The sequence below is a fragment of the Struthio camelus genome, chromosome W (genome assembly GCF_040807025.1).
Source record: "Struthio camelus isolate bStrCam1 chromosome W, bStrCam1.hap1, whole genome shotgun sequence".
NCBI classification, from domain to species: Eukaryota; Metazoa; Chordata; class Aves; order Struthioniformes; family Struthionidae; genus Struthio; species Struthio camelus.
The window spans coordinates 58,642,702-58,666,675 of record NC_090981.1 but is presented as its reverse complement, the minus strand read 5'-3'; the positions used below and the strand labels follow the sequence as shown (position 1 = coordinate 58,666,675).

Below are 23,974 nucleotides of genomic sequence, written 5' to 3'. Positions count from 1 at the left end.
CACCCTTTTATTCGGCTCCTTCTGGGGAATAAATTCTTGCTCGTTGAGGCTGGAGAAGTGACTCCTGGATCGCAGTGGGGACAGGGGGGACTTTGCTTACAGCTGCTGTGGCCCCCCACCCAGGCTGGTCGCCCCACTAAGGGGCTCTGTGGTCCTTCAGGCTCTGTCACCGTTATGTTCCCAGCTCCAACTTTGGCAGGAAGGTGATGTCTCACCCGAACCCGAGCAGAGGATCTCTGCAGAGAGCATGGGCACGGCCGCAGTGTCCCCGGGCCAACTCGGGAACTCCTGGGGGAGAGTGGCTGGGAGCCTTGTGCGTGCACCAGTGCTGCTGCACGAGGGCTGCAGGGCTGGGCTAGGCGCTGGCTGAGCGGGGTCACCCAGGAGGCCCATCGGGGATGAGCCCATCACTCCCCCCATGCCCTTGGGCTCTCAAGTGACTCTCGAGAGTGTCTCTCTCGAGTGACATTTGCCGCATTAATTTTTAAAAAAAGCTTGCAAAATCCCTCTTGGAAAAGCAGCGGCTATAAACACTGAAGTTCCCAGAGTGCAGCCAGGGCTCCCAAGCCCTTGCAGAAACGTTAACTGGCATCGCCTGCCCTTCGGTACCACCTGCTGGGTGCTAGGGCTCTGCACCTTCACTGAGCCCTCGCCCTCCTGGCCCTCCTAGACCCCTGCCCCGAGAACAGCCCAGACAAGGGGTAGCAGAGCAAAGACAAGCAAAATCAGAGCTTCACCTTCCTCTGTGTCTCCAGCTCTGCACGGCTGCGTCCTGATGTTTGGGGCCGTGGAAGGGACCGTCCCTGGCAATAGTCTCCCTGCTGCCAGCACGGGAGTTTCCAGGCAGAAGGCACTATCAGGTGGACAGATGCTCCCCGTATCTGCCAGGCAGTGGAAATATGATTTATTCATAGGTTTGTTGTTGTTGTTTCCTACCAGCCTGTTGTACCCAGGCAGTTTTTAGAAAAGCTGCATTTAGATAAATAATACATTGTGTTTGCAGCCGGTGTTACAGTGGCGGACAGGGACAGCAGTGGGGTGTGCGCGTAACAAAAGGATCTGTGTAGCTGTGCGCGCAGATGTGCTCTACGTGCTGCTTTTGCACAGAGTGGCGACACCTCCGTGCAGATGTTACGCGCCCGAGCGTTCAGGGCTGGACTCCAGGCTGAGGTCGATCCCGGTTATGCCCTCCAGCATCTGCAACTTCTTTCAGCTACTTGGATGCATTTTTTCACTGCACGTGCTCACAGCCTTCAAATGTGCAAGGGACCCCTGCAAAGAAGGGACCGCCTGGTCTCTGCGGCCATGGAGGAGGGCGAGTTGTCCAAGGCTGCAACCAAGAGCATCCCCATGGCAATGCTCCGAAATCAGTCACCGGCGGAGGACATGGGAAACTTTACCGGCACGTTAGATACAGGCAGGGCACGGGGCGCTGATCCTGCCCTGAAAGATGCAGGGGCAAGGGATGGTAATAACGTCACCGGAGCGGATGTCTGGTGGGAGAGCAGCCTCGGCCAGCTTTGGGGTCGACCCCCGCGCCGGGGGGGCCTGCGCGAGTGCGTGCGCGCATGCGGGGTGGACAGCGTCTGTAGCCTTGGAGCGAGTACACGATGCTGTCATGGGCTCTGGAGGTTTTATTGGCACGTGTTCGGGTTGATGAGTTATGCAGGTCATCCCGTGAGCGCACTGTAAAATCGGTATCCCTCATCAGCCCGGGGCCTGAACGTGCCCCAAGTGAAACAGAAGAAATACCTCCTACAGAAGTGTTTTAGAGGCCTCTTAAAACTTTTATTGGTACTATTTTTTGTGTCCCTCCACCTGTGGAGTGAGGCATCTTTAGTACACTCAACCCTCAGCAGGAGAGGAAAATTATAACTGATCCATTTCAGAAACCTCTAAAAATGACCTAAAATAACTTTTCTATATATAAAAATGCCACAATTTTAATGTCCATTATCTCATGACCTAGCAGGGCTAGGAAAAGCTACTGTAGATCATTTTTAGTGGTTTCTAAAATGGATTGGTTACACTTTTTCCCTGCACAGTGGGACTCAGGGTACAAAGACAATTGGGCTTTAGAGATGGGGAGAGAGAGACAAAAAAAATCTGTCTTTGTGCCGGTGCATCCAGGGCTGCTTTCTTCCTCGAGGGCTGTTAGCTGTGCTCTCTCCAGCTGAGTGGAGAGTGCCAGCACTGATTAAACAACAGCCAATTCCAGCAAGACAGAGAGACAGCGAGCAAAGGGATGTAAAGCGCGGGGTGGTGGGAAAGCCGACCCTGTCCCTGCCAAATGTCTTCTGCAGGACATGCAGAGAGGATGACCCTGGGACCGGATTTTGCTGCCTGCCTGTGCTCTGCAAGCATTGCACGGCTTGCGAGTGGCCCGGTCGGTGCGAGACAGCTCCGGGTCTGGCACAGATTTTCCTCCCTTTGCACTTTTGCAAGGCTTTTGCTGCAGGGCTGGTTGGAGCGCGAGCAGAGGGGGAAAGGATGCTTGGAGGCAGCTGTGGCCTGGGCACGAAACACCCTGGGTTTGCAGAGAGGATGTCAGCAGAGCACGTGGAAGAAGTGGCTTCCTGCCATGCGGGAGGTTAATAGACAGATTAGCGAGGGCAGGCGCTGTTTGCAGCCGAAGAAGAGGAGCTCTGCCTTGATGGAGTTCAGCAGCTCCACAAGGCGACAGAGAAGTAAATATTTGCTCGGATTAGGGAGGTCATGCACAGTCGGCATCCCTCGGAGAAGTGCCCCACGCGTTTGAGTGGATGCTGGACAGCGGACGGCTGCGGGCGCGCTGGCTCTCGTGGCCAGGCCATCCCCAGCCTGCAGAGCTACATGTTTCTTGGGCTGTCCCCAGGGTCCCAGGGGCTGAGAGCCAGCCGTCATCCCAGTGGCATGAAGAAGGCTGGAGCTGGAGAGCAGCCAGCGTGGATTCAGCGATCGCGGTGCAGTCGCAGGAAGCACCACGGCCGCTTCCCGGGTTGGGAAACAGGGTGCAGGCTGCCGGAGGTCTCCAGCCCCGTCATCCCTCCTTCCCAGCTGCGCCAGGCTGGAGAGGGATGCCCTGGCGCAGCCCGTGCGCCTCAGCTCGCCTTGTCCGCCCCCGGCAGCTCCCAAGCCCACCCAAGGGAGACTGCACACCCGGGAGCGCTGCCCAAAGCCCTCCATGGAGCTCGGGGCAGAAAAAGCCTTTAGTGCCCCCTTGATGGCTTTGTTTTCCTTAGCTGCCTTCCTTGCTCTCTCAAACGGCCTGGCAGCCTGGCCCAGCTCCAAAGACAGCATTACGGAGCGCACGATCGATCGGAGCCTGTTATTTTATTTTCTCTCTTTGAGAGCCTTTGATGGGCAGGATGAGCCATGCTGGCGAGCCACCGAGAGCCTTCTCCTTCAGTGACAGGGAGAGAGACATCGCCTTGGGAAGACGGGGACCCTGCCGCCAGCTCAGAGAGGGTGGTCACGGCCACGCGGCCAGGCCTCATGTCCCTCCTGGCACCGCAGCAGGAACAGCCTGGGCAGCTTCCCTCCCGACGCTCTGGTGCTTCTGAGAAGAGCCGAGCCCCAAAAGAGGCCAAACATCTCATGAGAAACATCCAGCAACTTCTTAGCAAAGGAGATATTGTGCAGTGCCGCTGCCGTGTTTGCACACGCGGACCTGTTCAGGTGCCGTCACCTACCCGGCCGGGACATCCCTGCACCGGGTCCGTCTGCTGCAGAGAGCTCTGGGTGCCGGCGTGGGCTGAAGCAGCGGGACGAGGAGAGGATGTAGCCTCCTGTTTCTGCAGCCTGAACCCCCCCGCATGGCTTAGGAGAGCGAGGGATTATTTTTCCCTGGGCAGCTCCTCTGGGTGTTGCTGCTGTTTGCAGCACACAGGGACAGACTAAATTGGCTGCAGCCCCTGTCCCTCCATCTCTTGAGCGTTTCCTCCTGCTCTCTGTCCCCAGGTACCCTCTCCGCCATGCACAGGGTGCAGCACGGTGGCACAGGGCAGGATAGCCGCAGCGGGAGCGTGCCGCAAACACAGGGTTTGGGGGCTGCATTTGGGGCCCCGATCTCAGCTCGGTGGACAGGATCTTCAAGGCATTTGATGTGGAAATGAGGGCACTTTTGAAGGCTCCTGCTGAGTGGGAATTGGGAGGTTCCCTCTTTTCCCTGGGAAGAGAACGGGAGGCACAGGCCTGATGCCGGGCCTCCGTGGGCAGAGGACTTAGCACAGATTGCCAAGAGCCGGATCCGGCATCACAGCGGAGACAACGGGGATAAATTATCCTTAGACGGGCTAATCGCAGCTGAGGGGCAGGGCAGGCACTGAGGCAGCTTCCCAGAGCAGCGCCTCCCCCTCGGGCTGGGCTGTGCAAGGCTCCGGGGATGCCCGAGGGTCTCTGAAGCCTTGGCTGTCCCTAGCCAGGTCCCCAGCTCCTTCCTGGTGGCCCGCAGGACGACCGGGCGTGAGCGGCTCTGTCACCTGCTGTGCAGAGCAGCAGTCCCCCCCCCCGTCCCCATCCCTCCTCTCCCACGCTGGAGGAGGAGAGGGGCTCGCCGTGGGCAGGGAGGGCGGCGTGCAGGGCGGCAGGGAGCTGCGCTGTGGTACGGCGGGAGAGGAGGGAGATGGCGGTGGGGCAGAGGCTCGTCGCAGCATCCTCAGCAGCATCGCCCGCCGTGGCCCGCTTCCAGCCCCCATCCCGGTTCCTCGGTGCCAGGTGGGTGAGCGCCGCTGCTAGGCCACACTGCCACCACGCGGTCGCTCGCACGTTTTAAGGCTGGCCCCAAATCTCCTACACCCCTTCACCCCTCCGAAACACCTCCCTGGGGCAGCCGCACCCCCTCGTGTGTACCCCGGGAAGGGCGATGCGGCCCCGCTGTCCTGGCTCACCCCGCTGGGCGGCTTCCCGGGGTGGAGAAGGCGTCAGGGAGCTCACGGCAAGGAGGAGGAGGAGGATGGAGCTGTACCAGGGAGCAAGCCGCTGTCTCTGGCCTTGCGATTAGACGCCCGGTTTTGCTGCGGAGGGTCTGCTTGAATAATTTAGCTGAGAGGCTCATTACCCAGGCTCTGGCCTTCGTCTGCCATCTGAAGGCTGAAATAGCCATTAGGAGGAACACGCATCTCATATCAGAGCAGGCTCGTCTCCCTCCCCGGCCCCCCCTTCCTCTCCCTGCTGAGTGCCTCTGCTGCATTTTTGTCTCCTGTTGCGTGGTGTTCAGCCTAGCTCCCTCCACAGGCCGTGCTGATGGCATGCAGGCAAGCCCCTGCCTGTGCCTCAGTTTCCCTACGTGACTCGCAGCAGAGTGCTGTAGCTGGATGCCGCGGCACCCCCAGAACATTTCGCTAGCAAGGCCCATGGTGGTTTGCTGGGTGGTTGCTGGCCCCGGGGTACCCTGGGGTGAGCTCTGCTGTGCAGTGCTGAGTCGGGATCCTGGCTGCCTGTCCCGGGAGTCCTGGGAAGGGCAAGGGGAAGTCTGCACTCATGGCACTCTGGCTCGTACCACTCGGGCTGCTCTCCGGAGAGTGTGATCAGGGTGTGATTTCCCCTCGGGGCTCTGCTCTGCCCTGGCTGAGCAAAGGAAAGCAGTCTCCTCCACTGTTGTTACACCAGCGAGGCCTGGGCTGTGTATAAGCGGGCCAGCGAGAGAGCCGCCAAGAGACAGGCAGCTCTGCAGGCTTGCGCTCTACGCTGATGATTTGCACAGATGTGGCTGCAGAGCCCTAGAGATGTCGTATTTTACACTGATGTCTTGAGGCTTTGGCGCGCTCCCAGTGCTGCTGGCTCACCGACGTGGCTCCTAGGGAAGGGGGAGCAAGCCCTTAGCCAGCTTGCTTTCTCTGGCACGGCATGCAGAAGAGGCGTTAGGTGTTAGGTAGGTGTGCACTTACCTACTTGGGGCTGTGCATGGCTACCACTTGCACATGGCAGCCCCAAAGGGAAATAGTTCTGGCAGGATTTCCCTACACCAAAATCCACAGAGGCTGCCCCATAGCTGCATGCTGCCCACGGCTCTGTGGGACTCATGACTTGCCCTCACACGCCCTGTAGGAAGGAACTTGGCAGTGGCTCCCCTGGGTTCCTGATCTCTGCATCCCGTGTCCACGTACTAAGAAGAGCTGCCTTCAGTCCCAGTCCAGATACTGTTTTACGAACCTACAAGGGCAAAAGTTTATCAGCTAAAAGGCATCAGATTTCATCCTCCTGCATGCACCAGCCCTCAGCATCTGACAGAGACATCCCACAGTTCTGTAGGACTTACTGACAAGTCCAGGAGCAGGCTGCTCCCCGCTCTGTGCTTTTGTCCCATCTCTGGTTGCTTCTACGTCTCCTGGGTGGCAGGGCTGTCTCCATCTGCAGGATGGGAATGTGATGCTCTGCCTTGCTGCTGAAAGCATTATCACCGGCAAGTCCTCCTGCAGAGCTGAATTTCCTCTGCTGGTTTCAGGCTGTTCCTGCCAGTCTTGCTCTGAGTGATCGTCCGCTATTCTTTAAAGGATCTTTGGTCCTTTTGAGGATCGTCCCACAATAAGAAGCTTTTCACTTCCCAGAGACATGACTGAGAAAGCTGTGAGCACCTTAGCTTAACATGGTTAAGAGAACAGGACCTCCTTCCAATCTCTGTAGCAACCTGGAAGACAACTTCCCCCAATACCTGCCCATCTCCTCTGACACCACCTTATTTCGTCTGAGCTGGTGACCTGCCAAGAGAGAATGTGAGCTACTGTGGACAGCCTAGCCCAAGGCAAGGGCTGAACCCACCCCAAGTAGCCAGGCAGCTTAGACGATCAAGGAGCCAAAGGTACACAGGTTATGATGTGGCTCGGTTGTCTCCAACTGCTACCGTTACTCCCTCAGTTCATTGAACTGGTACAGATGGGTTGGCAGGGGCAGTTTCTGCCAGGAGTCGGGCATGAACCGTGACTCATCCTCCCTGAAGCCACAATTCAGGCCCAACCTCACAATCTGTGCTGTGGTAAGGCAGCGGCATGGCTAACTCTGTCATGGTGGACCTGACTGGCAGACTTGTGGCAAAGGTGATGCCCTTCTCATGCCCCCAAGGTCACGCTTGCAGTTTGAGCTGGCTTAAATGGCATGTGGGAATATGCCTCCTCTTGGGTCCTGGTGACTGATATGGGGCACAGTTCCTGGACTGTGGCATCTCTCTGCTTGCATTTCCATGCCAGGATGCCAGCAGTGAAAGCGCAAGAATGGCCAGCCCCAAGGACCCCTCTCATCCTGTTGCCCATCTCTGACTGCATCCGGATGCTTCAATCAGTCGATCAAACAGCCTGAGCTCCCCTTGCAAGCCTCATCGCCCCAGCTTCCAGCTGTCGGGGGTGGAGGGACATCCTGTTGTTTAGGAGCTGGTGATCAACCCAACCTCAACGAGGTCAGTAATTCTTCTTTCTCTGTTTCCTGGCAGCCCCCCCGAAGGAGCCAGTGCTGATGTGCCGGTCCAACAACTACCCAAAGGGTTTCTACTGCAGCTGGCACTTGCCCAGTCCCACCTACATCCCCAACTCCTTCAACATCTCCGTCATGTAAGTGCCTTGGTAAGGAAGGACCAGGCTACAAGCAGAGTGAGCATTTGCTCTCCAGCGGCTGGAGCAGGTCTCAAGCAGTGCCGTGAAGTCTTGGGGCATTGGGTCTGATCCAGACTCAGTGTATGGGGCTGTTGTCCCAAAAATGCGCCAGGGGAAGGATGCTTCAGAGACATCCAAACTGGCTGCTTGCCACTGGGGCTTTATCCTAAGAAAGTTCCCATTTCCCAGAGGGGACTGCTGAAGCCCCAAACTGCCGGGTCCCCTTTCCATGCCCACCAGGTCCATTATCTCTGCACTGCCTGACTTTGGTGGAGGTTATGCCTGCTCTTCCCTGCTCTTGGGCGCATTTGGCACAGCCCTGCTCCCTTCTGCTATATGCCAGCTGCAGTCAGGCAGCAGCAATGTCCCTTCCCCAGTATTGGCCATATTATGGTGTTGCCTCTCTGCTGTAGCTCATCTGGAAGGATCCAGGTCTCTCCTTCTTTGAGGACTTGCCTCACCATCACAGCACTACTCATGGAGAAAAAGGAGGTGGGAAGGGGGTGCAGAGTCCTCAGCCCTGAAGGCCCTGGTCCTGGCACGACCTGTATCTAGGATGGTGCCTTGTGTTAGCTTTTGGGGCTAGTTATTCCAGAAGAAAGTACATCAAAGGCAGAGCCAATCGCAATCCCGGCAGGGTCTTCTCCTTGCGGTGAGGTGGGTGGAAGAGCAGCAGGAGACATTGCTTGGGGCCAGCAGGAAGGTGTTAGCCCCAGTCTCTGTGTAGGCTTCCAACTAGGATAAAACATACCCTTACGAGGGGCACGTGCGAGCCTGGGAAATTCTCCTTCAGGAGGAAAGTGCCCCTTTGGCTGTGGAGCTGGTGTGGCACACGGTGACCTCAGGCAGAAGGGGACACAATGCTGCTGGTGGAGGCAGCGGGTGGAGAATAGAATCCTGATAAAGTCAAGAGGGACCCAGGTGGGGCTCGAGTCTGTGAAGAGCTATGCTCAGCCAGGCCCGGGTTTCTGCTCAGCCGAAGGAGTGTGTCTGAGCCCTGGAAGCAGAAGTTTGCACAGCAAGGCCAGTGTCCGCAGTTGCTCCCAGGACCGGCTGTTGCGCTTCCTCTACCCATCTGTGTGGGGAGGTGTATCCCCATCCCTGAGCAGTAGTCAGTAGGTAACAGCTCTTCTCATCCCTGCTTTCCAGACATGGCACGAGAGAGATGGTCTGCGAGAAGGACGCCTTTCCCAAAAATAGGTGTCACATCAGATACCTCCAGCTCTTCTCGACGGTGAAGTACAAGGTGACTTTGACAGTCACGAATGCTCTGGGCAAAAACTCCACCACTCTCACCTTTGACGAGTTCGCCATAGGTAACTTCCGCGGCAGGAACTGGCTTCTCCAAGCCAGTATTGGGGTTAGCTTGCTCTGCACATAGCATCACCCACTGGAGAAACGGGCCAGGGAAAGGGGTAGGCTCTCCAGATGGATCCTCTACCTCTCTGTGCATAAGGTGGAGCCGGGGTTCAAGCCACACTGGCCCCTCCCACCCCTGCCGATGCCCCGTTGAGTCTCCCGGTCCTGCTGTAACCACCTAAGCATAGAAGGGATGGTGGTATTTGGGCTTTGCTACAAGAAAGTTGCTCCTACTAAATGGCACTGGTACTCTTATGGGTGCTTGGTTTAGGAGCCACAGGCTCGTTCCCACCTTGGGACCCAGGGGAGCAAGGCAGATGATGGCACCCAGGGGAGCAAGGCAGGACACGTGTGGGCAGCCCTCGTGCTGGTCCTGTTTGTTGCCTGGCACCCTGCCTGATCCTGTCTCTGATGGTCCAGCTCTTGTGGAACTGCAGAGCATCTTCTTGCTTGGCGGTTGGGGAAGCGGCTGCAAAGTATCCAGGGAGAGGGCTATGAAAATTGTGGTTCTTCAGATGGCGTTTTCCTTTTTGCCCCTCTTAGTGTTCATAAAAGAGAGGTTTGATGTTTGTCCTGGAAGCCAAATCATGGGAATTAGAAGAGAAATTAAAATATCTCATCCTATTCTTCCCATCCCTAGGCAGGATGAACCTTCCTAAAATCTTCCTCCAGCAGCACTTACCTAACCTGCTCCTAGAACTCCTCTTCACCCCCTTCACACCACCATGCTCCCTGAGTTGGGGAGCAGATGTCCTGTCACATGCTATGCAGCTGGCTGCTCACACGCTATGAGGAGACCCTGGGCAAGCTGGCAGCTCAAACCTCCTCCCACAGGATTTGAGAGGAGCCCCGTTCTCCGGGCAGGAGCTTGGCATATAGTCACAAACTTTCTGGCCCCACTACTGTGGCTCTCATGGACCTGTCCGACTTTGCACGGTAGCCCAGAGTGTAAGTGCTCAGCAGAGCTATGCAGGACAGCGATAACAAATTCAGTGCAATAACAGATAGCTCAGAAGATACAGCAGCTTTGCTGTGGTGCGTTATCTCCAAGCCCTTCCCAAGCTGGCATAGTTCGGCTCTGTTGCTGATACCTCTGACTGTGATGGACCATCATGAACCAAGCAATTAAAATGAAAAGCATGGCAAAGCAGGAAGCTAGGCACATGGTTTTTACCACTGGCCAAAGCCAGATTAAAGCTAGTCAAAGGAGGATGCTGCAGCAGGCTGCTTTACCACGACCAGACTGTGTTCTCAAAAAACAGGAGAATGGGAGAGAGCAGAGTTCAGGAACAAGTAGAAAAATAGTTTGTTGGCTTTATGTGGCAATTACTGGACCACAAAAGCAAACAAGCAAAGCCTAGAAATTCAGCCAGGGTTCAGGCGATGCCTTAGATGAGGTGCATGGGCCAGTCCTGAGCAGGTGGAAGTACCCGAGCGCAGGAAGAGGAGTTCCACTGCTGTTTTGTCTGGCACCAAAAACAGATTTTCCCTTTCTACCCCAAATTCTGGAAAATGTAACAGCTCTGAACAGTATGCAGGTGTTATTTTGGAGCAGGGATTGTCTTTTTGTGTTCCCACAGTTGCGGCCCAAATTCGAAACTTGTATTCTTCGGTGCGTTGCGAGTGTTGATAGCAAGGGAAGGAGCTTACCAGGGAAGTGGTGGAGTCTCAGTCACTTGGGTGTCTTTAAATGGAAATTGCAGTCTTTGTGGAAGATAGATACACTCCTTAAACGAAGGTAACCTCCAGCCTGCAGGGCCCAGGGCAGCAATTAAGCCCTGCATTTTCCGAGTTCCTCACATTCCCTCCTCCAGGAGTTCAGGGCATTGTCCTGAACATCTGCTTCCCACCCATGCCCTGCCTGGCTTCTGACACGTCTGGTGCCACTCCTGAGCAAAACAACCGGCACCTCCTCAGGAGAAGGAATCTGCCTGTCCTCCATCCAACCCACGAGGGAAACCCACCCAGGGAGCACCACCCGGCAACCTGCCGCAAGCACGGTGAATCCTGGCGCTAGCACAAGCAAGATCCAGCCCCGGAGGCTGAACTCAGCCCAGATCAGAGGCACCGGTTAACAGAGGACAGTGTTGTCCTGGGCCAGCACGGGTGCAATAGCTCTGCCTCTTCTGAGGAGCCGGGAGGGACGCAGGGTGCCCAGATGTGTCCTGGCGGTTGTGGTGGGAGATGACATCTCCCTCCCCAGACCCTCATCCCCTTGGCAGCACGCAGGAGCATGTCGGGGCCGGCAAGCCCAGTGCTAGGCAGGTACAGCCGTGAGCAGTGAGGATCAGGCAAAGGAGGTGGGCAACGTAGGACATGGCTATTCTTCATCCCCATTGGACACTCCCCATATAGATTGCACTCCTCAGTGCAAGAGGCAGAGCCTTCTCTGGGCAGGTCCATAAACTCTGCTGGGACCCAGAGGACCATAACCTAGCCCTGCTGCTCTCTAAGTGTCCTCAGTCTTCTTCATTGGGATAAATAGCAGCATGTGTCTTCAAAACCCAGAAGGCTCTGCCCAAAAGGGGAGAGAACAGGCAACACTTGGCAGATGCTAGCTGTGTCGCTCTAACGCGTCTGGAGACCATAGTGATGAGCCGGCACCAAGGCGCTGGGAGGAAGGCTGTGTCCTACATCCTGGAGCCAGTCAGCTTCAACAAACACTTCAATATCTTATGGCCTTAACATCTCCAAAATCCACACAGCTGTGAAATTCTCTCTTCCTCGTCATTTTTACAGCTCCCTGTGTAAGCAGCACAAATGCAGTGGTCATTAAGCGTTTAAGTAGGCAGCCGACAGGCTTAGCAGAGTCATTATGGGACAAACTCAGCTGCTTTGAATCACCAGCAATGTACCCTGGAAGCAACGTACCTTGAACTGCTTCTCTTCTTGTGTCTTCCTGAGGCTGGTTTCAGTTGAAACAAATGCACTGTATTAATATATTTTGCCTTGCAATTTTGCCTTGGCTGTTTAGGGTGGAAAATAGCACAGCTAACTAGTCCAAAGTTGCGTGCTCTTCTTGTGCAAACCCTCCATGTTTCTGCTTCTCTTGTAGGACACCTCACTGTAGGTTTCGCATCTGGCTGTGCAGGGTGTGAGCCTTAGGGATGCCGTCCTGTCACTGTGGGTTCTAGCAGTGTGGATCCAGCATCCAGCAGATGCTTGGGGATCTCTGCCTGGGCTGCAGTAAAATTCTGGGCTGAGGTTTCATCTTTGAAGTCGTGCTGAGTTTTGTTCAGCTAGGTGGAAGTGTGAAAAACCTAAGTCTCTTTGGACAAAACCATTGCATTGGCTTGCTGTAGGAAAAACATCACTTGGGGGGCAGTGCCCTGCTAAAACGGAGCAACAGTGTCAACCTGTGACTTCATGGGGCTTCTCCGAAAGCCCCAGTGCCTTGCTGCCCCACTGAGATGCCAGAGCTCGCCTTGTTTTCTTTCCCTTAGTCTAGAGAAAACCGTGTCCTCTTCCACACGGAGTTTAAACCCCAGAGCCCTGCCGAAGCTTGCAGCCCTGATCGCATGCCCTGTTGGGAACGGAGCAACCAGGAGCAAATGCAATAGCAGCGTAGTGTTGGCAGCTCTCCCTGCTGAACGTCCAGGTGGTGAGATAGCTGCCCCAGTGCCCCTAGTGTGGCTGAACCGAAGCCAGGAGCAGATCTGCTGATCATTTTCCCATCAGACCACCCACCAGCGAGGCCTGGGCCAAATACAAAGTGAGCCCTGGGAAGAACTGACCTCCTTTGGTTTTGCTTCCTTCCTCTCTTCCCCCAGCACTCGAGTCTCCAGCAGAAAATCCCTTCCCCGGCCGCTTGGAAGATGAACTCTAATTGAGTGGAAAATGACTGGTAGTTTCTTTTGATATCCTGAGCCGATGCTTTGCTGGCGGTCGCGCAGTGCTGGTTATTAGCAGCCAGCTGTGAGGAGTTACTCTACATTTCGATATCCAGTGATGGCTGGAAGAGGCTTTGCACCCCTCTGGCCCCCATCTTTCCTAGCCCACAGGAAGATCTGGGCTACCTTCCTTCCTGTCTCTCCCCTGGAAATTGTTTCCTTAATTATGCAAAGGAATTAATATTAATAGAGGTGAGCATGGGGAATGCGAGGCTGCATTAGCATGCAAAGCCTTACAGACGTGGGGGGCTCCAGCCCTGGGGCAAGAGGTGGAAGAGGGGCCAGAGAAGGTCGGAGAGGAGAGGGCTTGGAGGCAGAGGAAGGGGGGGACATTTATGGCCCCCAGCCCTCCATTCATGGGTACGAGCAGGCAGAATTGTTCCTTTCCATGGGTGCATCCCGCCTCAGGGTGACAAAGGTGGCCCTGTCCATGGCCCGTGACCTATCAAACCTGGTGGCCTTGGGAGCCTCGGTGTTGGATCTCACCCAGCCCAGCCCTACGCCAGCACGGCATCCAAGGAGGAAGCTGGCAGCACCTTCCCTGGTTGTGTTTCAGCCCGAGCGCCAGGCAGATGGCATGTGCATCCCTCAGCAAGGCAGGAAAAACAACACCTCCACACAGCAAAGCCAAGCCCAGCATCCCACCTCAGCAATGCCTGTGTTTCTTCCAGCGTGAGCCTGGGGCAAATTAGCAGAAGAAGACATACAGCATTAAAAATGTAACAGCCTGGTAGCACTAATTATTCTGTGCTGCTGGTGCGGTGTGCTGCAGGCAGGGCATGCATGCAGGAGGGAGCTGAGCAAGGGACAGCACGGGACTGAGCAGAGTTTTCGCCCTAAAGGAGCCAGGAGACTTTGCTGGTGGGTTATTAACAGGGTTTCTTTTCCCACTTGGAGCTGCCCTGCTGGGAAGCGATGGGGCACAGCTGTTTAGAAGAAGAGGATGCTGCTCCAAGAAGGAGGAAGGCAGCCTTGGACGGGGCCTTGCAGACATGGGTGCCAAATCTGCCACCGATGCCTTGTGTGACCTTGGGAAGATCATTCAATTTTCCCGTCTTTGGGACAATTAAAGACACAGACCATCTCAGAGGGGCTTTGGGAGGACGCACACGGCTGTGTCTATGAAGAATTCAGATTCTCTGAACATGGGTATACAGTTGCCTAGGCAGAAGGTCAGTTCAATTCATACTACTTAGGGAGGCAGAATTAAATTACCTAGACTGACATTTGGCTAAGACGTGGAGTTTAATATCCCTCTTCTCCTGGAAAATGCCAGGGGATATTTAAGAGCCACAAGGGACCCATTTTCCGCTCGTTTGAAGGATGGGTGCTCAAGACAGCAGAGCAAGCAAGGGGCAGACTCGGGGCAAGTCCTCCTTCACACTCCCCTCCGTGCTGCAGGTCTCCACTGCCCCACTGAACCAGAGACTTATACACGTAAAAACAACCCGGGGCAATAGCTAAAAAGCTGTGGTTAAGTGTCAGCATGCGGGGCCTTTAGGAAAAGTCTGGCACTCACCCACTGCAGCAGGCCTGATAAAGAAAAACATCGAGATTTGGAGATAACTGCACGATCCTTTCTGGCACCGCCGTTGGTGGGGACTGTTTGTGCAAGTCTGCTGCTTTCCTTGGTTCTTCTCGCAAACTAAGCCCTCGCTTGGACGCTGCAGCCGAAAATGAATCGGGAAGAGCTGTGAACCGTGTCCCCGGCCAAGTCCCAATTCTCCTTCTCAGGAATGTTTGGAGATGCTCCCTCAGCTCTGCGGAATAATATTACATCTGGTTTTGTAGCCGCTTAACCAATACTCAGCCTAATGCCCATCGTCCATTATTATTACGATTATTGTTTATATTACATTACTGCCTGCAGGCCCTTCCTAAGGACAGGGCTCTATTATCCTAGCTGATATACAGCCAGACGGCCCCTGCCTCGCAATTTACTGTCTAAATGGACTAGACAGACGGAGACCAGGGAGAAGGAGGAGTGTTTATCCCCATGTGAGGAGCAGAGACCTGGGAGGCTAGCTAGAATTAATGACTCATTCAAGGTCAAATGGAAAGTGCCTGTTGGAGCAGGGAGCTCAACCTGTGCTCCCTGCAGTCAGATGGCCCTTCCACGACTGGCCCCAGCCCTCCGCCTGGAGCTTCAGGGCTGTTCAATCAGGAAAAGATGTGGGAAGGGATGAGCAGTGGCCGGGGACGTGGGGTGCCGTGCAGCGCTCCATTGCTCAGCCTCGGCTTGGCCCTGGAGCCGTGCCAACCTGTCCCGAGGTGGCCACGTGGACCCTGAGGGTCGCAGCACCCACTGCTGCACCTGTAGGTACAAAACAGCCCACCGGGGGAGCTCTGTGCTGCCCTGTGCTTTCCATCCATCACGAGCCTGGCCCAGCAGCGTGTGCAAGACCTGCAGAGGGGATAGCTGCATGTCTACCCCAGCTGGACAGGGCTACGGCTGGATGGCTGCTGGGGACATGCTTTCCAATGTCGTGCACAGTGTAATGAGGTCTGTCCTGAGAGAGGAGACCCTGTGCCAGGAGACTTGTCACCGGGAGGTCTCCGAGAGCAGGATATGAGACTGCCTTAGCTTAGGGCCCCCGTCAAAGCTGCAGGATCTCCTCTAATCCCCACATCCTGCAGCTAAACCCTTGGGTGAGCACACTAAACTCATAGGGTGAGTGCACACTATGGTCCTGCAGGGGCCTGTGGTTCACCCAAAAACAGTGCTTGCGCGGGCTGCAGCGGCTGAGCACCCAGGGAGCAGATGTGGCTGCGGAGGGATGGAGGAGAGGACACCCTCATTCGGCCACAGCCATCAGGTTCAGGGCAGCCACCAGGTGCTGGACCCTGTGGACTGTTGCCGCAAGAGGTGAGGCTGAACCCAGGGAGATCTCAACTCTTGGCGTGAGCATCCCTGCCCTTATGGAGGGGACGTGGCAGGGGCGGCTCCAGTTGTGTGCTATTTGAGGGGCTGGCACTGCTGCGTTTCGTGCAAGCCGCAAGGTCACAGCTCATTTCAAACCCGGGCAAAAGTCCTGCAGGTTGGGGAGGGACACGTGGGGAAGCTGCCACAGCCCTCGTGACGGAGAGCACTGTTTTTCCCATTAACCTGCAATGCCGATTGAAGGCTCTCCGCAGCGGGAAGGCGCAGCGCCGGTTGAAGGCTGGGCTCTGCTGTGCTCGCTCGCAGCCACGCTTGAGCATCCCTCTGCCATCACAGAAACCGCGCCGGGTCAGCGCGCCAACGAGCAGCACTACGGGCTCCTTGTGTTACGCCCGGGCTCTGCTCGGGCTGTTGCGCCCCTCACGTATGCCCCCAGCCCGGCACTTTCATCCTCGCAGCCTCCATGTGGAGCTGCAGTTCGGAGGCATCTGCATTCGTTCAGCTGAACAGATTTTTGTTTTGCAAACCGAGTCCACAGAGTGTGCAGAGCCAGCGCTGGATTTATACTTTTCCGTATGTGTTTGGACTCCAAGGTCTTGTCAATGGGAGCTGATGTCCAGCCCGAGCCGAGGACTCAAAGCAAGCGGAGGAATTACACAGCCATCTGGAGTAGCTCAGTGCTGCACAGACCCAACAAATCCTCCCTCCCCGCTGCTTGCTGAGCAAAGGCAAGGCCACCAGAGGCAGCTCAGACCTGGCCAGCACCGTCCCCCCTTGCTGGCTGGCTCTCAAATGGGGTGGCTGTGCCTTGTGAGCGTCCCCAGAAAGCTCATGCTTTTGCACACGTTGCCCAGCCGCCGCCCTCGTGGAGGATAAAGCTGTAAGTGGAAAATCATGCACAGTGACGCTGCAGAGCCTGTCGATGGCAGTGGGGAGGCAATGCTGGGCACCTGTGCTGAGACCCTTTGGCGCTTCTCTCCTTCGGCTGCCCAGAGCCCTCCAAGAGCATCTCCTGAAGCACCTGGAGCAACAGGGATGGAGGAGGTGCTGTCAGCCCCGTCGCTGGTCCAGCCCTCTCTGCATCCTTGGTGGAAAGGGAAGGAGGTGGGAGGCAGGGACAGTCCAGGCTTGCAGAGCCACCCCAGGGATGCATGGAGCCAGGGAAGGTGAGGTCTGGGGTGGCTGGACCACGTAGGGCAGGAGGGCTGGAGACTGGGGAGCGAGCAAAGTGATCTAGAAGGGCGCAAAGGGATGGGGGTGGGTGGGAAGGGGGCTGTGTCTCAGGAGGAACAGAAGAAACGCTGGATCCCACCAGGGTGGTGAGGCCTTGGCTTGATTCTAGCTGCGTCCCTCTGCCTCACCCTCGGCCAAGAAAGCAGGTGTGAAAGCATCACAGGTTGATTTCTCCACGGAGGAGCAAGCCTTGGTGATGCAGTGAGGCTGTCCCGCTGGGGAGGGCTGCTGCGTTGCTACCATCACCCCGGAATAGAAGTGACAGCGAACGGCGTGCACACGTCTGCCCTCGCCGCAAGCCCGGCCCTGTGCCAGTGCCTGGACCGGCACAGCTCCCAAACTGTTTCTAGCAGAGAGAGAAATGCCCTTCGTGTTTACAGCAGCGCTGCAGGGAAGCAGGCTGGCAAAGGAGTCCCTGGCGATCAGGTTGCGTTTAACACTTAGCTCGCTCGACACCGCCAGCGGCTTTGTCCTCTGGGGAAGGCAAAGCCCCCGCAGGGACATCACCTCTCGCCAGCAGCAGAAGAGCCCCTGGGGGCCGGCGCAGCGGGGAGGGGGAGCCCTGACGGTATGGCAGCATCTCCGCCAGGCAGGGACAGGCTCCCTCCCGGCCCTGGCGTCTCTCCTCCTTGCTTGGGAGCGGAGATTGACGCCGGTGCCTTCGCAAGCTGCTGGCCGAGGCGGTCGGAGTCGGGGGGGGACATCGCGTGATCCGGCCATTTTCAAGCCGGGAGGGACAGCTTCAATCCCTTGACTTGCATCCCTCACGTGGCCTTCGTTGGGGAGGGGGTTGAGAGCCCTCCGGGGACACGAGGAGTCACGTGCAGCGCTATTATTAGCGTGCGCTGGAGAGCCCTCTCCCCCCCAGCTCCTCGCTGCAGCTGTGGTCTGTCTGTGCTCGTCTGCAGGACCGGCGAGCGCAGAGCCCGGCTCCCCCTTTGAGCTCCTCTGGCTCCGCAGCCCCGGAGCTGACAGCGGAGCCGGAGGGGACCCGCTCACAGCTGCTCGGCAAGGATGTGTTTCGCAGCTGGGCTGCCTTCGTGCGCCAGGTCCTGGGCACGCCGATACAGCCAGCTCCTGGGGCAGTGTCTGTCAGCAAGCGCATTGCCGCAGAGCGCGTGGCTGGCTCCGGGCACCCCACCACTTGTGGGCTTCTCCCGCGGTGAATGATTAACACTGCAGCTCCGTCCTGGCCATGAGAAAGGGAGCAGGGTGGATGCACCCAAATCTTGGTCTTCTTTATAGATTTGCTAGTGCAAACCTTTGACAAGGAGCAAGGCTCGCTCTGGAACAGGCTCCCAGCACTTTAAAACAGCCGTCGCTTCAAAGCGCTTTGCATAGCTAGGAGCCAATTAATGTTTCCTTGCAATACTTGCAGCGCAGTGGGAAAATGTCCCCATGCCCCAAAAGCAGAGCAGGGTGAGAGAGACCTGGGGTTGAAGACGACCACAGCAACTTTCTGTGGCTCGTGGGTCGTGGCCGCAGGTTGCTCAGCCCTGATGCACGACACCTGCGCAGACCTGGCACCTGCCCACCTCTCTCTCTCTCCCCCTCCTCGCTGCAATAGTTGTTGCATCCCATCAGTTTGGGAAAACGCCTTCTGCCTCTTTGCTGTGTGAAACACACAGCAGCCTGGTCCCTGGCAGCCCGGAGCCCCGGGGGAAACGCCGTGCTGGAGGAGCCAGCCTTTCGGTGGCTCGTGGGGACCGGCTCATCCGGCTGCAGCCGAACGGCCCCCCTGCTTCGCGGAGGGGCGCGAGGCAGGGTGAGACGTGCTGAGGTTTCTCTTAACAGCCTTCTTCTTTCCTTCCAGTCAAGCCAGACCCTCCGGAGAACGTGGTGGCCAAGCCCGTGCCCAATAACCCTCGGAGGCTGGAAGTGGCGTGGCAAAACCCCTCTTCCTGGCCCGACCCCGAGTCCTTCCCGCTGAAGTTTTTCCTGCGGTATCGGCCCCTCATCCTGGACCAGTGGCAACACGTAAGTCAGAGGCGGCGGGGTGGGGGGCAAAAGGGGTTTACTGCCCGGGCAACGCTCAGAAACCTGCCTCTGCCTCTGCACGAGCAAGGGCAGACAGTCTTTTCTTCTCGTCCTCCTTCTATCCTCCCTTCTCTCCCTCCTGCCTTTTCTTTCTTTCAAGTCTCATTCTGCCTTCGAATGGCTCTGCACGCTCTCCCCTTCTCTGCATTTTAATACACGGCCTGTAACTATTTTCCATACATATGTTCTATATAAAACCTGCCAACGAGATGTAAAAGGCATTTAAAGTATAAATGTCACCACATTTAAATGCGCCTCTGCCACATTTCGATTTTGAACTGAAGATAAAATACCGTGCGCCGTAACTCAGAGCGTAGTCAGTAACAGAGCGATTGCCTTGATGTTATCGTATTTCTTACTTTTATTTCTTGTTTCTTTTAAAAAAAAAAAAGAAAAAAATTTGTCAGTGAAATTCTTGGCAGCCCGGAGGACAGAATTCATTTGTTAGCTGCGGGAAGATAACGAACGGGCTTTATTTTGCGATGCTTGCGCGCCCCGCTTGCGGAGGGAGGCAGTCTGCCGCTCCGTGAGAGGTGCTGGCGCGGCTCGTCCCCGTCCCACGGAGACGGGCCAGCGGAAAGCCGATTCGGCAAGCGCGGTGGCGGCTTGTTTGATGAGGGGGTTTGCCCCAAAATAAGACAAATAGGGGCCAGCGCCCGGTCGGTGCCTGGGGACTCGCCTGCACGGCGGAGCAGAGCGGCGTGTTTCCTGCCAGCCAGCTCGTCTTAGGGAGAAAAATGATTCAAAAAGGGAATGAGAGGCTTCGCTTCACGTTCGTGTCCCTTTAGGACGTCGCCGGCTGGGAGGCTTTTTCTCTTTCTGTCTTTTCCGATGAGGTAGCAATGTCTATCTTGTTTCAGACTGAAGCGTTTTGCTGAAGGTGTGGAAAGTCAGACAAGGGTGGGAAGAGGTTTTTCCCACTTGCTCTTCTTTTCCCCCCAGCAAACGGCAGAGCGGGCGCCATAGGGGGCCGTGAAACACCCCTGAAGTTTAGAAAAACAGAGACTGAGTTTGCTTCGGATCCTTTTTTTTCCTCTGGGTGGGGAAAAAATATTCAAAACGTGAAACTAAATTACAAAAAAGGAGAGGGAAGCGTGCAATGCAACGTCAGTCCTGTCCGTTTTTGAAACAATTGGGGAAAACATCCATGTTTTCACCACTTCTCTACCACGACCTGATCCCGGCGCCAGTGCTGTCGATAAGATGTCTCTTGTCTTGGCTCCTCGGGCACGTCCAGCCCCCCGGCAGTAGGTGCAGTGGAGGGGCTTGCGTTCCCCGTGCCAAGCTGTGCGAGGCCTCAGAGGGGACGCCGTCGCCGCTCCGCCGGCCGTCCCGCGCGGGCAGCGACGGGCGTTTTGCGCTTTGAGTCCGGCGATAAGGGAAGGTGGCATGTACGCTCCGGGCGGAGGTGACGCGACGGGGCGGCTGGCGCTTGGCAAAGCGCTGGGGAGAGCCGTGGCGTGCGTCCAGCCCTGCCCGCGGCGCGCACAGGGCACACGGCGCCGTGTTCAGGGCCGGTGAACTTCTCCGGAGACGTGGAGGTGCGGCAGACACCTGCAGCAAGGAGACTCCGGCTGGAAAAGGCAATTTCAGGGTAGTCAAAACTAGGTTTCTGCTATTTAAAGATGCCCCGAGCTGGTGTACTCCTCTAAGACCTGGCCAATGCTTCTCTCTCAGCATCCCGGGAGGAGACAGCGCTCCCGGGCACCACTTATTTGTCGCTAGCCCGTTGTAAGAGATACATCCCTGGTCACTAGCTGAGGGCGAAGAGTGTTTGGGGAATAATTTGTTCGGCAAGCGGGTGCAAACATTCAGTGAACGAGGTACCAGCCTTGTTTTCTGACTCTCTACCCCCGCCGACTGGGTAATGAAAAATCTGATTTGTGGATGATTTGAAGAAAACTGCCACTATTCATCAGATGAATTATTTGCAAAGCCTAATTCAATCAGCTCTCGAATGCCAGGGGATGGTAGCGCCGCAGCGGCCAGAACCGCTCTGACCCTGGCCCCCCTGCACATGCTAAGCCACAGCCCCAGTTAGCCCAGCACGGCACCCCCCAAATGCAGGGGTTTGCACCCAAACATGGGCGCCCTGGTGCCCTGGAAGCGTGCCTAAGCCACCCTGAGCTCTGCTTTGCTAGACCCGTTGCTAGCTGGCGTTGCTAATGGGGGTGTCCCCGTTGCCTTGAAGCCAGCCAGGAGAGGGGAGAGCATGGCTCCGCGGCGTCTGCCCGGGCTCAGCCTGCCCGAAGACCCTCCAGCATGCCTAAGCCGGTGGGGTTTGGTGTCTCTGCGGAGGACGTGGGTGCCTGCACCCCACTTCTCCTGGAGGTGCATGGTCTCCTGGGGGGCAGCGAGCCGCCCCGAGGCTCTGCTCCGGCTGCCCCCACCGGCTCCCGGCACGGGAAAGGCGTTGCACGCAGCCTGGCTGCTAGCAGCCGCGGCAGCCTCCGAGCATGTTCGTCCGACGGGGACGGGAGGAACCTCCGCCGTACGCTCCGGCATATGCCCGTGGGGCCCCCGGGGCCCCATGCGGAGCCCCTTCGCCTCCTCCTCTTGGCAATCCTCGCGTCCTTGGCTGGCGTCGGTCACCGCCCCGGGGGGCAGGAGGGGACCCGCGGCGGCAGCCCAGCCTGCAGGGCACGTGGCCAGGCTGGCGCCGAGACGGGAGCGGGCCGGCTCCCACGGGTGCCCTTATCGCACGCCCCTGGGAGGCGGAAGCGCGGCCCTGCGGGGATCCTGCAGCATCCCTGCGGGAGCCAGCCGGCGCGACGGCACAGGGGACTGGCCGCAGCCACAAATATCCGCGCCGGCCCCGCGCGCACGTGGTGGTTCTTGGCAGAGGCAGCAATTCCCCTCGCTCCCCTCCGCCTCCCATTATCGTTGCGAGGCCTGATTTATGCACAGCACCTCGGCAGACAGGACTGAATGAGCACTAATAGGATCAGATGGATGTCGAGCTGTCGAATACCGTAGGGCCTGATTCAATCAGCGTCTGCTCTTTCCCAGGCTCTTCCTTTCAGGATTTTAATAATGCCAGGCCTTGGCACCAGAAGATGAAGCCGTCCGTGGCGGGAGCGGTGGATCTTATCGAGACCACTGCTGTACAAGCTATCCGTAAGTGCGGACCCGCTCCCCCCCGCAGAGAGAGCCAGGCGAGCGGCAGAGAGCCAGGCGCATGCCTGGCCAAAAGCACTCCTGTGCAGGGAGAAATCTCCCCTCGCGCCCGAGACGGAGCTTCCCCCATCCCGAGCAGCTCGTCTCACGCTGTGCCTGGCATTGCATGGATTTCTCCAGATGCTGCATCCGACCGGCGCCCCGGGGGATGCCAACAGCAGACCCCCAGTCCGGACCGCAGCGGGGGGCGCTGCTCTAAGCCAGGTGCAGCGACTGCAGGCCAGGCTAGCAAAGCTGCGTTGGAGCTGGCCGGCAGCGCTGCAGCGTGCCACTTGCGCTACCTTTCCCCTGCTCAGCGGCGCATTTCCGCTCAGGCCACTTAGCAACTCTGCTGTTGTCATTTGCTCTGGGAATTAATATTCTGTTGCTCTAGGAATTATTATTATGTCAAGACGATGAGCGCCTGCTTGAGCAGGCGCGCGCGGGTTGCTCCTTGCGCTGGGAGCCAGGCCACCTCGCAGCAGCCCCATTCCCACCCGGGCACGGGCGTTTCTCAGCCGTTCGGGCTGCAAACGCATCAAGGCTGGACTTTGTGTCACAACGGGTGGCCACCGACTCTCCCCCTGCCCTGCTCAATAGTGAACTCGCTTCAGAGAGCCAAGAAACTTCAGAGTCACGCTCCTCCCTTTCTGGAAGAGGGACTGGCAGTTTCTTTCCTGCCAGAAAAGAGATGGGATATTTGTAGCCTAAACAGGTTTTTTATTCTCTCCTTTTGGCAGAATCTCACGTTCTGTCTCCTAAATATAAAACATTAAATGTTTAGGGTATCCTTTATTTTTCTCCTGCTTTTAAGTTTGTAATTCAAGCCAGATTAGCATGGTTTCCTCTTCTGTTTTATAGCCCCATCCTGGCCCCAAGCGAGCTCTCCTAATGCTCTCAGATGTTCCTCTAATGGATTACCTAGGCTGGAACTGGATACCCTTTCCTAATGGATTGCTAATAGCCTGTTTCTGGTTTTACAGGCTCCTTCAGTTAACTCACAACAGCAGCAGTCTCTGGGCTCACACACATTATATCCCTGCAAGCACGTTTGTGTGCACACAGCAAGGCAAGCGCAAGCGTCTGCAGAGAGGCAGGCAGGTCCCCTCCGTGTGCAATGGGGTGTGCATGCACCAGGGCGCACCTCCCCGAACCTCTCCATCCCTCTGCGTTATAGCTGCTTCCCTGCAAACTGGACACATCAGATGCTTAAACTGGATGTGCTGGAAGAAGCTCTCCCAGCACATCTAACATGGTGTAGTTGAAGTAACGCCCGGTGCTCACAGCAGAGAGCAGGAGCCCTCAGCAGGGATGCTCATGTCCTGGCAGAGGGCAGCGTCAGCAGGCAAAGCCAGACACCATCCTGGGGGTCTGCAGGGAGCACAGGACCAGCTGTGCAGCAGATGTGCTCATGCACCTCACTGTCTGCTGCGTCAGGACCCTGTCCTCAACGCCACACAGAGTTTATGTCCCAATCCCAGCCCCTGCCACATCAACTGGGCACATAGGTGGGAGGCTTGGGCTGAGTCCTGGCAAGCTCAGTGCAAGGCCTGGGAACACGGCAAAGCTAAGAAGGTATTTCTTGAGCAGCGCCTGAGCTGGAGGCCAGACCCAGAGCAGATTTGCTCCAGTGAATTGCCAGCACTTTACAGATGCCGTTGCGAAACCTAATTGAACCCGTTGGCCATGCTGACAACATGAAATGTTAACGAACCATGAGGTGGGCTGAGCCTCAGATCTTGAGATTTGCAGTAAAAGGTCATGAGATATTTAAAGCTAATAATGCGGTTGGGTCCTCTCCTTCCTTTTCTGTTCTGGAAGCATTAGAGCCACATCCTCGAGCATTTTCTAAAGGC

General features: G+C 56.8%; 1 protein-coding gene across 16 annotated transcripts in view; it reads left to right on the top strand.

The window, feature by feature from the left end:
- The window catches only part of LOC138060821 (ciliary neurotrophic factor receptor subunit alpha), a 238,380-nt gene that overhangs the window by 200,401 nt on the left and 14,005 nt on the right, over positions 1 to 23,974 (top strand). For all 16 annotated transcript variants that reach the window (XM_068925725.1, XM_068925720.1, XM_068925722.1 and 13 more), the window contains 3 exons: positions 7,403 to 7,520; positions 8,712 to 8,878; positions 18,739 to 18,902. In XM_068925725.1, coding sequence (XP_068781826.1) covers positions 7,403 to 7,520; positions 8,712 to 8,878; positions 18,739 to 18,902 — 449 coding nt within the window. The remainder of the gene's footprint in view (positions 1 to 7,402; positions 7,521 to 8,711; positions 8,879 to 18,738; positions 18,903 to 23,974) is intronic.